Source organism: Strongylocentrotus purpuratus, unplaced genomic scaffold (assembly GCF_000002235.5).
Source record: "Strongylocentrotus purpuratus isolate Spur 01 unplaced genomic scaffold, Spur_5.0 spur5_scaffold_7, whole genome shotgun sequence".
Classification (NCBI taxonomy): domain Eukaryota; kingdom Metazoa; phylum Echinodermata; class Echinoidea; order Camarodonta; family Strongylocentrotidae; genus Strongylocentrotus; species Strongylocentrotus purpuratus.
This window is the reverse complement of record NW_022145613.1, coordinates 21,871,734-21,886,181: the sequence shown is the minus strand read 5'-3', so window position 1 is coordinate 21,886,181 and position 14,448 is coordinate 21,871,734. Positions and strand designations below refer to the sequence as shown.

General features: G+C 36.8%; 1 protein-coding gene across 1 annotated transcript; it reads right to left on the bottom strand.

The window, feature by feature from the left end:
• Positions 1-1,229: 1,229 nt before the first annotated feature.
• Positions 1,230-13,448, bottom strand: LOC115919770. The gene is made up of 7 exons (XM_030973935.1): positions 13,271-13,448; positions 5,968-6,237; positions 4,927-4,983; positions 4,143-4,283; positions 3,413-3,544; positions 2,989-3,055; positions 1,230-2,218 (listed from the first exon to the last, which is right to left on the bottom strand). Exons 2-7 carry the CDS (start codon positions 6,235-6,237, stop codon positions 2,022-2,024), a joined length of 864 nt encoding a protein of 287 aa, XP_030829795.1. The 5' UTR covers positions 13,271-13,448; the 3' UTR covers positions 1,230-2,021.
• Positions 13,449-14,448: the final 1,000 nt, after the last annotated feature.

The following is a 14,448-nucleotide window of genomic DNA, read 5'->3' as shown; positions in this document are numbered from 1 at the left end:
CCATGCATTTTCACATGAGAGTCGCCAATTTAAAATACATGTGTGATACAACTTGTGAGATACCCACTGACCTGTATTTTGTAGGACACGGCTTCACCTGTGAAATTCAGCCATGACAATGACTTCCTAATGATAGACCATTTTTTAAATATATTCAGATGAAAGGAAATTCTTTCATCACATACTGTGACCAGACATTTGGTTGAGCTGTTGGAACATTTGAGCGGATGCTCTAAAATAAAGGTAAGATTAATTCTGTAGCAGGTCTGAATGTAGGACAAGCCAATAAAGAATCAAATCATTTCGTTTTTCTCATCACTCTTTACCTCTTAAAAGTTTATTTATTCTCCTACACTATACTTCAAGGGCATAGTACAAATATATAATACAGAAAGACATATTGTATTTAAATACATGTATACTTCTCTTATATAACTTTGGCATCACATTAATGTAAACACTAAGCAGGATTTTTCTTTTATTCAGGAACCAATTCCTTTGAAACTCATTTCCCATAGAATTCATCTAGCTAGCGCACTTCATAATATATTATCAATGTGAATAGAAAATGAAGGAAAAGAAGAAAAAAAGAGAGAAGAAAATAATTTTAAGCATTAAGACTTTCAAAAAACCCAATGTTAGTGCATTTTGATTACAACATGTTGTCTATAATAATAATAATAATAATACATAACATTTATTAGGCGCTTAATACTGATGTTTCTAAGCGCACAGTGTTCTGATTAAGAGAAGACTTTAACCCGTAGAATTAAATTAGAAGAAAAAGCAAAAATACAAAAGTAACATAGATAAGGTAAGAAAAACAGTGGCAATCAACTAAATAAAGACAAATATGGTGCGCACCTCCATTGACCGACGCACAACTGCAATTTACAATTTGAAAAGATATTGTCTATGCTATTGATAAAGGAACGATCCTAAAATTAACTTCACCTTGTCTAGAATTACCCTTTGACCTCATTTAAGCAACCCAAATGTTTAATCGTAAACACACTAAGTCATCACAAATACAGAATATATCACGTTTATCTATAAAAATGAGAAAATATATTAATTCTTAATGCATGTACACACATTCAAATTATGACTTTTAAAGTGATTTGGATATTTTCTGCAGCGAATTTTGCTCCAGGCTATAGGCCAAGAGACTTGGATTACGATCGAAGATTTGTTGGTAATCTTTACGGTTGGGGTTAGGTATTTCATTATTTGAATTAGGGAACCAACTTATGCTAGAAGTTGACTGCGGGTTAACTAAAGCTGTACACTGTATCTTCAGCCAAGACGTCTACAAATTTGCGCACGTGACAAAGTGAAACGGGCACATTTTAAAAATGAAAGGGGCACCTTTTCGCAATAAAAAAGTACACTTTTCCTATATTGAAAGGGGTATTTTTGACTCTGGTTTATATGTCAATGGTAAACTATAGAAAGGCTGTCTTTTATCGAGATTTTTTTATTACAGCCATTTCAAGTTATTGACTAAATACTGTCTTCTGAAAGCCAAATCCCTTTGTGTGAAATACAGTCTACCGACATCATTTTTAGGGCATATGATGGTACAATTGATAGCAAGTTTATCCTATTTTAGTATTTGGCAAGAATTATACATGTAAAAAAATGACAAATATCTACAATAAGTGTTTACTAATGAGGCCCAGACTACAAAGATGCTAAAATGTGCTATTGAAAGAGAGTTAACAAACGTAGGCGGCGGTAGTGAAAAAGACTAAACAATGAATTTGCTGCGCCTCTCTTTGAACAACAAATAAGTAAATTATCATCTACTTTTAAGGGATCTTATATTTTCACGGAATTCAAATTATTGTGCCTTCCTTCTATCATTCTGATCCGCTTATATATTTCCTTGCAGTGTTTATCAGTGTTTATCAGTGTTTATCAGCCTTTATCATTTTTTATCAGTGAATTTCGTTTATTTCTCGTAAAGTGTCGTGACCTCGATCCAGGCCCTCACATTTTGCTAAAACCGCATGTTCCATTTACATCTTGGCAGGCAGTGCTTTCTGAGTGTCAGGCCCTACTTCACTGTAGAGGGGAGGGTCCTGTGCTCCCACGTTGTAATTTGGTTGAGGTCCTGGTCCTGGTTGTGGTCCAATCTGGGGGTAGGCCACTGGATCGGGATAAGTTCCCAGGGGTTGATTGACTGGAGGGGACTGGTGATATAACAATGGTTGTCCTGGCAAAAACACAAAGAGAATAAACATGTTATCAGTATTCAAATAAAGTCAAACTTGTCGTAGCGACTCCCTGCTTATAGCTACCAAATTAAGAAATTATTTAGCATGTATATATATTATATAAACATAAATAGATTATCTCCAAATTAACAACGGTACATGTGTTACCACGGATGTGTACAACTGACGACTTGTTCATAGTGGCCACATGTCTATAGCAGCCCTTTTTATCACTTCCCCTTTGATGACTGCTATAATCCGTTTAAAGCTCGGAAATACATCTCTATAGATTTGGCCCAGCGAGTTAAAAAACTGTAGCTTTCACTCTCTCTACTTTCTTATCGAAAACAATCTTTCACGCCTTCAGCATCTTAAAGTTGACACACAATTTTATGATGAAACTTGAACCATAACACAAAATCACACAAAGAAAGGGCAAGCTGCAGAATAAAAGTATTATGTTGAAGATTTTATTTATCTATGACTTATGATTGCAACAACAAAAATCTCACTCTTCTTTGTATATATTTTTTCATTAAAATGATAATTGTATGACCGGTCAGTGCTTCAATAGTAAAGCACAATGTCTGTAATACATGCATTAAAAGTAATCATAATTCAAGTAACTATATATTATCCTAAATAATATAATCATACTTAATGATTTGTATCCGATCCGCAAATTTGTTTTATTTTTGCTGAATGATATTTTGCTCTAGTAACAGCCCAGATATATTTTTTTCTCAAAAAGAATGTTAAATAAACTTACCAGCTTGCTGACCAGGTGCAGGGACCATCACCATCATGGGCATGGCATTGTTCTGATAGTGGTAGACCTAACAATAGGAAAGGGATTAATCATCAATTTAACAATGTGTTAAGTATAGAGTCCTCATTGATATATACAAAGGAAGATCTGCTTATATTATCGGCAGGGTTACAATTTTGATCTGTTTAACAATGAGGTATTTACTTTACTATAGAAAGGAAAATAAATATACTTTGCTGTCCATTCTAATAAAAAATATTATGAAAATAAATAGAACAAAACAATTACATGTTTTTCGTTTAAAATAACGACCCGAATGTTAAATTAAACCTTTCTTTTAGATAATCTTGTTCACTTTAAAAATTACGCCAATTGCAGCGTTACTCTATAGTCTATACACTTTCTTCCTCATCTAATATCTCACCATTGTGTTTGTTGGTGTGTCCTTTCGTCCGCAACAAACCCCAGCACAGCAGTAACAAGCTGCAACGATCGCAACAACAAGCTCGAGAAGTCCTATTATCGCTAGGAAAGAATCGAACGTAATCCGGGCGTTCTGAGGGACAAAATAAGAAGATACGAACACAACTTCGCAACCTCGCCAGTCCTCTATAGGAGTTTGAACCTAAGGAGGGCTGTGTGATGTGCCCCTTCTATGATTTGTTAATGATACAGGGAATTAATGTGAGATTTTTAATATTTATACATTATATTTCTGTTTTACACATGAAGGCCTACATGGGTTATACCAAACTTTAAAATGATTTGAAAACTACATTTACATTAATCTTTTCTTCTTATATATAGAAGTCAAGAAATTTCTGAAACAGATTTTTTCTTTCCTTTTTTTACAACCAGGGAATAAGAGGCCTTCTCAGGCTGTCATGGTGTGTAAAATTATTTTCAGCATAGTTCGAATATTCATGATCTCGTACTATAATGCTGTTACTTTGTAAAATACTAGGTGGAAATGTAGTTGTCCCTAATAGTCTTGGATATGGTTTTACCACGGATTTACCTAGGTTTTACTGCTGGTTTTTTACCCCGGTCACCTGTCATACCAAAAGGTTATACGGGATAACTTCGGGATATTATCCCAAGCGGAACCTTGGTATGAAAGATTTTTATTTTGCACTGCAAATAAAAAAACTTACCGAGACTGCATATCCACAACCCCAAAGCCCGATGAAGCTACAGGTATTACTGGCACTCACTGCTGCAGATGTGATGCCCATAGCAAATACAACAAAACCGACAATGGCAGATATGATAGACATCACCATGTAAGCCACGATCTAGTAACAAATGAAAGATACATGAATAAACAATTGTGAAATGAAATATATCAAATACAATGAAGTTAAACACAAAGCAATATTATCAAATAAAAACCATAAAAGATATCTTATTATTTTAGATTTACCCGGCATTGAAAGTATGTATATAATAATCTTAATTGTTAATAACAGGAATCAAATTTAAAAAAATCTCCTAAAGATATTAATAATAAACGAAGGATTAAAATATTACAAAAGCAAAATCTCTAAATCTCATCCAAAAGAATAAGTGTAGGTATTCTGAAAAATGTATTCCCGCCCTTCAGCAAGAATATAATAAATCTCTCAGAATAAGTAAAGTTATTTGGGGGGATGAGGTTTCTTTTAAAGATCAGAGATGGTGCATTAACTTTTTATATCATACATGAAATATGCGGGGGGGGGGGGGGGGGGGGGGGGCGCGTAGAATAAGGTTGTACTCGCGTATTTCGAAATATAACTACATTATATAACAAAGGGAAAAAAGAGGAAAATAACTGAATAGCCATGCAATGACAGCTGTTTATTTCATTTTAAAATTAGGTCCTATATAGGTAGTTACCAATGGGACTAGTAATTCACTAATGTGGATCACTAATGGGGGGGGGGGTGCAATACTTACCACACATGTATTCTTCTTCTTAGAAACTATTCCCAGGATCGCGGTTGGGAGAAAAAACTGGAAGAGAGGAGAGGAGATTTAAGAAAAAGGGAATGGTTGGGAAGATCGAGAGAGAGAGAGAGAGAGAAGGAATGCACAGAGAAAATATAATAAATTTATAATAACATCACAACAATGATATACCTTAAATAAGTGTGCTAGCTTGTTTCCTTGACAATGCCAATGGAGTCGGCTCAAATCATTCTATTCCAAACTTTTCAACAAGACTATTGCCTTCAATGCATTTCTATTCCGAATTAAAAAGAAGGGATACCCCTCTGTGTTTATTTTGTAATAAGGACCACACACAAAAAAAAATCAACATTTCTAATACCACTATAACCGTTTCAGGACAATTCCCCCTGGACAATCATCCCCTGGAAAACAACCCCCAAGGACAATACCCTCCCAAAAGACAACCATCCCGAGGACATTTACCCCAGGAAAATCCCCCCCCCCTTTCCCTGAAAATCACCCCTAGGACAATCTTAACATATTATAGATATCTGTGCAAATTTAATTATATAGGTTTTCCCGGCCAACTTCGCAATTTTGCTAAATTCATGATCCATGCATTCAAATTCGCATTTTAGTCATTCAAATTTATGTTTTATGCACCCTTTTCATCAAGCGTTTATAGTTATTAGCATGACCGATATGATCATACGGTCACGTAATACTGCAGTTCGTACATTTAAATTCATTTTACAGCAACCAATTTGATAGTCCAATTTTCTGATGATTCCCTTCAAATTAGTGTTATATGTTATGACTCGAGTACTAGTACTGATTTTTCAAATGTGCTATTAGGTTATATTGGAAGGCATTATCTATTAATACATCCCTATAATTCGATTGATTTATTTTCTTCACTTGAAAAGAAAAGTCAGTTCTTATATTAGCAAAAGTTTACACGATCACCAATTTCGGCCATGGGGGGGGGGGGGGGGGGGGGCTTATAAACATTGAAGTAGTTTTGTGTACAGCGGCTATAGTACTCACAAGCAGTCCGCTCCATATGCCTGTACCAACTATGCTGACTTGTGAGCCGACGATCAGCTCTATAATACCAATCACGACAGAGGCTATGGCACAGCTGAGCTGCATCCAACCAGTGATTTTTCCACTCCTGGCGTTGTATCCATCTGATTTATTTGACTTTTGCAAGACGATGTTAACGGGTTGGTGGGCCGCAACCTGGACTGGATGGGCGCCAGCCTGATGCATGACTACCTGTGGTGCCGCGTTGGGTGGATATTGAACTGCAGCCATCTGTTGAAAAAAAAAAGAAGAAAATAACGAAATAACTTTGACAATCATTTCGCTCTGATGGTATCCTCTTGTTGTTTTGTGAACAGAAGCTAAGAGTGAAGATCGGTTTGGAGCCGGAGTCACTTCAGTATCTTAATGACGACGATGATGATCCACAGAGTTGTTTGGCGTCATGTATCTGTTTCAAACATTCAAAGGCGCCCGCTCCTCCAATAGCCATGTAATACACATTTTTGCTCGGAAAAGAGGCCTGACTTTAAAGCTTTCTCAATTGTCGGTGTCGCGAAGAATAGGAGGGAGTGAGTTCCAGAGACATGGAGCAAGTGAAGAGAAGGCACGATCACCATACACCAAGAGTCGTGTAAGTGGAACTTGGAGAAGAACTAGTCGTCCAGACGAGCGTAAACCCAGACGAGAATGCTGTTCTTCTACCAGGGAAGCCACATATCCTGGGAGCTGATCATGAACAGCCTTAAATGTCAGCAGTTAAACTTTATCATGTACTCAACCGGCAGCCAGTGTAATTCTTTCAAGATTGGTGTGATATGGTCGGACTTCTTCTCCCCGTGAGTAAACAGCCAATTACTGACTGTATAACAACAATAGGCTTCATTAATAACCAACTACTCCCTATCAGGGGCGTCTCCAAAGGGGGTGGGGGGGGGGTGCGACACCCCCCCCCCCCCCCCCCACCTGTCAGGATATTGTTGGTAAAATTGCGCTGCCGTCGGGAAAAAAGAGAAAAGGGGGAGGGAAAAAAAAGAGAGGGAAAGGGAAAGAAAAGAAAAAAGAAAAGGAAAAGAAAAGAAAGAGAGAAAAAGAAAGGAAAAAAGGAAAAGAAAGGGAAGAAAAGAGAAGAAAGAAAGAGAAAAAACATAAAAGAGGGAGGAGAGGAAAGAAAGAAAAGAAAGAAAATGAAAAAAAGAAGAAAAAGAGAAAAGGGAAACAAAAAAAAAGGGGGTTAAAGAGAGGAGAGAGGGGGTAGGTAAGAGCCTGAGAGAGGAGGAGTGGGAGTAAAAGAGAGAGGGGGTTGTTGGGGGGTTGTTGGGTGGAGTCGTCTCGCTGTGTCGGGTAAGCTGTGTCGGTATTCTTGCTCGATCCTCGTGTACTATATCAATGCAGAAGTTTGAAGTTGGTGTGATGTATTGTCGATTGGCCGAAAAGTTTTTCCCCTACGAACTGTGACTTTGTATCCACTGTCACGACTTCGAGAGTGACTACAACTACAATACTTGTATTTTCTCGAAGTTTCACTTTCCTATAATATCAGCTAAAGAAATCAGAGGTTTAACATTTTTGGGGAAACTAAATTCAAACAAGGAATAAGAGTCAACAACGGTACGACGATTCGTCTTCCTTTCTCTATATTTTGATGAAACGCCAACAATTCCACGCTTCGCGCGGGAGGGGAAAACTTCATTTAGACGAGTCGAGAACGGTACAACGAATCAACTTCTTTATCTATCTATAAACAAGCTTCCGCGATTCGCGCGGGAGGGGGAAAATCTTAATAAAGATAAGGATTAAGAGTCGAGAACAGTACAACAAATCGTTTGCTTTCTCTCGTAATTTAAGGAAACGTCAAAGCTTCCACTCTACGCGCTGAAAGAGGGAAACTGAATTCAGACAAATTAGGGTTAAGAGTCGCGAACGGTACAACGAATCGTCTGCTTTCTCTAATAATTTGAGGAAATGTCAAAGCTTCCGCGCTTCGCGCGGGAGGGGGAAACTTCATTCAGACAAGAATTAAGAGTCGAGGACGGTTCAACGAATTGTCTACTTTCTCTAATAATTTAATGAAACGTCAAAACTTTCGGAAGCGCGGGAGGGGGAGAACTGAATTCAGATAAGGATTAAGAGTCGAGAACAGTACACTGAATCGTCTGATTTTTCTCATAATTTAATGAAACGTCAAAGCTTACGCGCTTTGCGCGGAAGGGGGAGAAACTGAATTCAGACAAGGATTAAGAGTCGAGCGCAGTTCAACAAATCGTCTTCTTTCTCTAATAATTTAATGAAATGTCAAAGCTTCCGCGCTTCGAGCTAAAGGGGGAAACTGAATTCAGACAATTAGGGCTTATTAAGAGTCGAAAACGGTACAACGAATCGTCTTCTTTCTCTAATAATTTAATGAAACGTCAAAACTTCCGCGCTTCGAGCTAAAGGGGGAAACTGAATTCAGACAATTAGGGCTTATTAAGAGTCGAAAACGGTACAACGAATCGTCTTCTTTCTCTAATAATTTAATGAACACCAAAAAATTGCGCGGGATGGGGAGAAACTTAATTCAGACAAGGATTAAGAGTCGAGCGCAGTTCAACGAATCGTCTACTTTTTCTAATAATTTAATGAAACGCCAAAAATTTGCGCGGGATGGGGGGAAACTTAATTCACACAAGAATTAAGAGTCGAGCACGGATCAACGAATTGTCTACTTTCCCTAATAATTTAATGAAACGTCAAAACTTCGCGCGGGTGGGGGAAACTTCATTCAGACAAGAATTAAGAGTCGAGGACGGTTCAACGAATTGTCTACTTTCTCTAATAATTTAATAAAGCGTCAAAACTTCCGGAAGCGCGGGAGGGGGAAACTGAATTCAGACAATTATTAGGGCTTATTAAGAGTCGAAAATGGTACAACGAATCGTCTTCTTTCTCTTATATTTGAAGGAAATGTCAAAGCTTCGCGCGGGTGGGGGAAACTTCATTCAGACAAGAATTAAGAGTCGAGGACGGTTCAACGAATTGTCTACTTTCTCTAATAATTTAATGAAACGTCAAAACTTCCGGAAGCGCGGGAGGGGGAGAACTGAATTCAGATAAGGATTACGAGTCGAAAACAGTACACCGAATCGTCTGATTTTTCTCATAATTTAATGAAACGTCAAAGCTTCCGCGCTTCGTGCGGAAGGGGGAGAAACTGAATTCAGACAAGGATTAAGAGTTGAGCGCAGTTCAACGAATCGTCTACTTTCTCTAATAATTTAATGAAACGCAAAAAACTTTGCGCGGGATGGGGAGAAACTGAATTCAGACAATTCAGGCAATATGCCTTAATAATTATGTAAGTATATAAAACATGCAAGTACACAGCATATAGCCGAGGCAGATCCAAGATTCTCTTGCCGGGAAAGGGGGGGGTATCCTCTATTTCTCTGAGAAGCAAGCACGCATGTGCACGATAAAATTAGATAAACAATGGGAAAACAAGATTCCTTAAACTGAAAGATCTTCTCTCAGTTTTCTTTTTATCCCTATTTAATTATTTTTGTTTTGTTTCGAGGGGAGGGGGGGGGGGGGTCTGAATTTCCTGCCGGGGCCACACTTACATGTAAGAGTTAAGACTTGCTTTAGATATGACGAGATCAAACGCCGCAAAAAAAAAACAGCGGGGGGGGGGGGGTTACGTGTAAATGCGTCATTACTGAAAAAAGCTTACAGTTACTATAGTTTCCTCGCTTAGTATTGTCAGGGACCCTTGGTCCGCCACTGTAGTCCTATACAAAGATATTGGTATACTCGGAGGATTCGATTAGTGGTAGTTAAAGTTTTATCATCAGACCTATATATATCAAGCCAGGTTCAAAAAGAAGTAATGTCATTGTGGTATTTCATTCTCCCCCCCCCCCTATTACCACATCCTGGCGAACTAAAATCTACATAACGGTAAGATATAATTGTAAGTAATATCAGTGGTGGATCCAGGATTTTCCAATAGGGGCAGGGGGGGGGGGGGGGGTGAAATGTGAAAAATCGCGCCGACCGATATTTCGTTCAGTGAGGGGGGGGGGGGGTGAGTGAATACTCCTTTTTTTCTCAACACCCCTACCCCCCCCCCCCCTTGGGCCAAAAAACAAAAACAACCTTTTTACTTGTTTTGATATTTTATATTATTATTAAATAAAGTAACATTACTTCGACATAAATGAAACATATAAACAAATCGCACCTTTCCATGTTAAACATCTCGTCATCAAACTTACAAATGCAAACGTTTATTTCGATCGCGATAGGTAATATCAGTGGTGGATCCAGGATTTTCCAATAAGGGCAGGGGGGGGGGGTGTGAGTGAACACTCCTTTTTTTCTCAACACCCCCCCCCCCCCCCTGAGCAAAAAAAAACAGCCTTTTTACTTGTTTTGATATTATATATTATTATTAAATAAAGTAACATTACTTCAACATAAATAAAACATGATAACAAATCGCACCTTTCCATGTTAAACATCTCGTCATCAAACTTACAAATGCATAACAAAGCATACATAGCTTCAGTCACTACAGAAACAGAACAGAAGCATAATTATACAGTTGGAAATCATTACTCATAACAGTTATACAATTTAACATAATATTACAAGATCTGAAGCTACATTACACTGGATCCCACAAATGTAGAAGTCTTATCTTTGTCTAATCATTAAGTTTTGTTTATGATTTAGTTCTTTGTTTATACTTAGAATTTTATTTAAGTTTGGATTGCTCACTATTGCAAACTATTATATACATGAATATTATCATTCAAATGTAAATAACCAAAACATTATTGTACAAAATACTGTTGAGTTACCATCGTTGAGTATTGATTATTCAGGCCGCCCTGAATTCAGTATAGGAAATGGATGAAATTATTCATGACATATCACGATAAAAACAAAATAGTCTATAATCGAATGGAGTCAACAGTGACGACTGTAATCCTGACCTTCCCTCCCACCTCCCTGCCTGCAGTATATTATTTCAATTTCGTGTGCGTGTGATATCAAATCAAATGCTCTCGACGGAGACGTATGGCCAATAACAATTAGCCATTTGGCCCGAATTCACAAAGCAAGGTTTGAGCTCAGACCAAGGTTTGAGCTCAAACCTCCTTTTGTTTCGCCAAACCTCCTTTTGTTCTTTACAAACCAGGTTTGTAAAAAACGCGTAAAACGCGTCATATGACGTACGAAAACCAAGGTTTGTCGACAAACCTCCTTTGTGAATTCGGGCCAAAATGTTTTACAAACCGAACTTTCGACTCGGCATTTCAGTCTAATACAAGCCAATGCGTGAACAATAAAGTACAGGTATAATATTATATATTATTATTATTACTTATACCGCGCTTTTCCCAAAAGGCCCAAAGCGCTTACAGTGAATGAAAATAAAAATTACATAAATACACTGTCGCTCATCAAGTTGGAATATTTTTGTTTTATCCCAATTTATGGAATTATTTTAAAAATAATTTAAAAATAATAGATTAACATAATAGTATACATTCTTAAATTTTATTGAATAATAATTTGCTAATGTGCGTTTTGCGTGACTGCTAAAGCATGTGTATGCTACTATGCTTATCAACTAGGGGACCTACGCACTTAAGTCATAAATGACAGTAATGAGGATTAATGCCCCACAAAAGGGCACTAATATAGCATATCGACACGGTTTTGATCCTGGGGCCTCACAGTTGCTTTGCCACTGAACCATGACTGTACGCAGCGGGGGTCTAGGGTAGGGGGCAGTTTCCAAAAATAAAAAAATCACAGAAAATGCGATAAATTTTCAATAATTTATTGCATTTTACCCCGGTCCCCAAAATAAAAAATCCTCTGGACGGCCATGCATTATGGCTCAAAGCATGGGCATACAGAAGATTTTTTTTTATGTTGGGAACCGGGTAAAATGCAATAAATTATTGAAAATTTATTGAATTTTTTAATTTTTTTTATATTTATGGAAACTGTCCCCTACCCTAGACCCCCGCTGCATACAGTCATGGTTCAGTGACAAAGCAATGGCCTCGTAACTGTGAGGTCCCAGGATCAAAACCGTGTCAATGTGCTATATTAGTGCCCTTTTGTGGGGCATTAATCCTCTTTATTGTAATTTATGACTTATAAGTGCGTATAGGTCCCCTAGTTGATATTCAGAAGCATACACATGCTTTAGCAGTCACGCAAAACACACATTGTCAAATTATTGTTCAATAAATTCTGAGAATGTATACTATTATCTAGATCCACTATTTTAAAATTATTTTTAAAATAATTCCATAAATTGGGGAAAAACAAAAATATTCCAACTTTATGAGCAACAGTGTACATATAATTAGAAAAAACAGGCTTACAACTACAAACTGCAAAAAAAAAGTGTTTCTAAGGCCTTTCTGAAGGTAACTGATGGAGACCGTCTTATTCTAAGTGGACTGGTATATACCTCGTATTAGTGTATGAATACTCATGTATATTGTATGTATCAACATTATATATTTGGTTTTAAAAAATGTGAAAACAAATTTCACGTCTGTTAGACATTATTTTCATTTGCAAAACGGTCAAAATGAAATTCACTTCCCTTTTCACACGTTATCAAAGCTCATCTTTAGGTTTTCACCTAAATAAAAGTTTACCTCTCTTTATGGAAACGCCATTAATCTCAACAACAACGGGCACATATCAAATAGTGAACAAAAAATGTTCAAGATTATACTGCTGTTTATAATATATATTTATATCTTTATATATATATTTATATAAGCTATGTACAATATACCCTGATATACACCTGGCAATATAATAGTGTATGATGAGTGATGGTTGGTTGAGGACTTAGGGTCAATGGTTGTAGTACCAAACAATAACAAAGACAAGAGCATATGCCTGCATTGATCTCAATGTTCCGTTACAAGCCACACGTCCAGAATCATACAACAAGCACATGCACTGCACTACTAGTACTACACATAGTAGATTACTACAATGTACATGATGTGCATGGGTAATACAAGACAATAGTTTCGTGAATAAAAAGCAATGGAGATGAAGGCTCTTGTGTCACATAAAAAAAAACACCTATAGACTCACTGTCACATAGTCAACAGTATATAGTATTGTATACATTACAGTGGAAAATACAAGTAGTACAATTATTTTTGCAGTGCCGACGCGTTAACACGGTATTTTCTCGTGATGACTTCCAGCAGTCTGCATTCATTTAACATAAACAATTCTAAAACCATGTAATGTTAAACATTGTCTGACTTACCTGACAGTAAATGGTGATCAAGTACTAGTAAAGCTTAGAAATCCCAGTTCTTCTCGGTATGTATAATGACTGTACAGTACACGCAGCATGAACACTGTTGACAAAATAATAACAATAAGCATGCAGTACAGTGTAGTGAGAGTACTGTAGGCTGTGTGGCGGCGCAAACTGACGTCACAACACTTTTGTTCGGATTATTAGCCAGAATCGCGTCTATACAATTTCACGGTACCAAAGGTTATACGTCATTATAGTGATAAACCATGACAAAAAAGGCATTACATACTGGTTATTTACATTCTGAAGCCTTAAAAGGATTTGTTTTTCCTGTGGAAAAATAGTCTGCATCGGAAAATTCAGAATATCTTTTGTAACAATTTTATTATGTACAAAGTGTATTTGTATAGTTACCAGAAAAAATGAATTATGTATGAACAAAAAAGGAATATCTTTGTTTACCTTTCTGTTGGAAATGAAATAAATATGAATTGAATTGAATTGAATTGAAACTGGAAAAAAAATGCCTACCTGTGTTTGTATAGGAATTCCTTTAGATATTTTCCTTTTATGAAGCATAACCTTGATAAAAATTATATCACATAATTATTTGATAAATAAATTTCAAAACTTATGAGTCACAAAATGCCTTGTTCACATTATTTTCTTAAATAGCAATAAAACCAGGGTCTTCTTTCAATCGGAGATGAGTTATGGTATTCTCTTACCTGCAAATTCTGATTCCCTCGTCCACAAGAAACTGTCAAGAAACCTCAAGTTTCCTCAATTTGGTAAATTCTTAACATTAGTAACATATATTTTTTCATGCAAATTGATGTTTGTATAATTTGTGCTACCACTCTTTTAGATTTGTACTTTTTGCAAACAGTTTGAATGGAATTAAGCTTCATAATCTCTTTTGGTAATTCAGGAAAAAAATCTGATGGGTAATGACAACCCACATACACATGCTTTCTTAGCGATCAGGTAAAATAAACAAACAAACTATATTTTTTAACCGATCGTATCAAAATCATGATTTTGTAAAACGGGTTGTTCGCTGCCTGACATCCGTAGGACACGGACAAAGATATAAATGTCATGGATTTGGTTTCATGATACGACGTCCTGATTACATGTACTCTCAAGTTTGCAAGAATTACTATTTCTGTATGGGTGTG

What these genes read in the sequence shown, in the direction of transcription:
- LOC115919770 (XM_030973935.1), bottom strand. Translation starts at nt 6,237, where the DNA reads ATGGCTGCAGTTCAATATCCACCCAACGCGGCACCACAGGTAGTCATG. An exon ending in GCATATGGAGCGGACTGCTT is followed by an intron (nt 4,984 to 5,967) that starts GTGAGTACTATA and finishes CCTCTCTTCCAG; the next exon opens with TTTTTTCTCCCAACCGCGAT. An exon ending in TGCACCTGGTCAGCAAGCTG is followed by an intron (nt 2,219 to 2,988) that starts GTAAGTTTATTT and finishes TGTTTTTGCCAG; the next exon opens with GACAACCATTGTTATATCAC.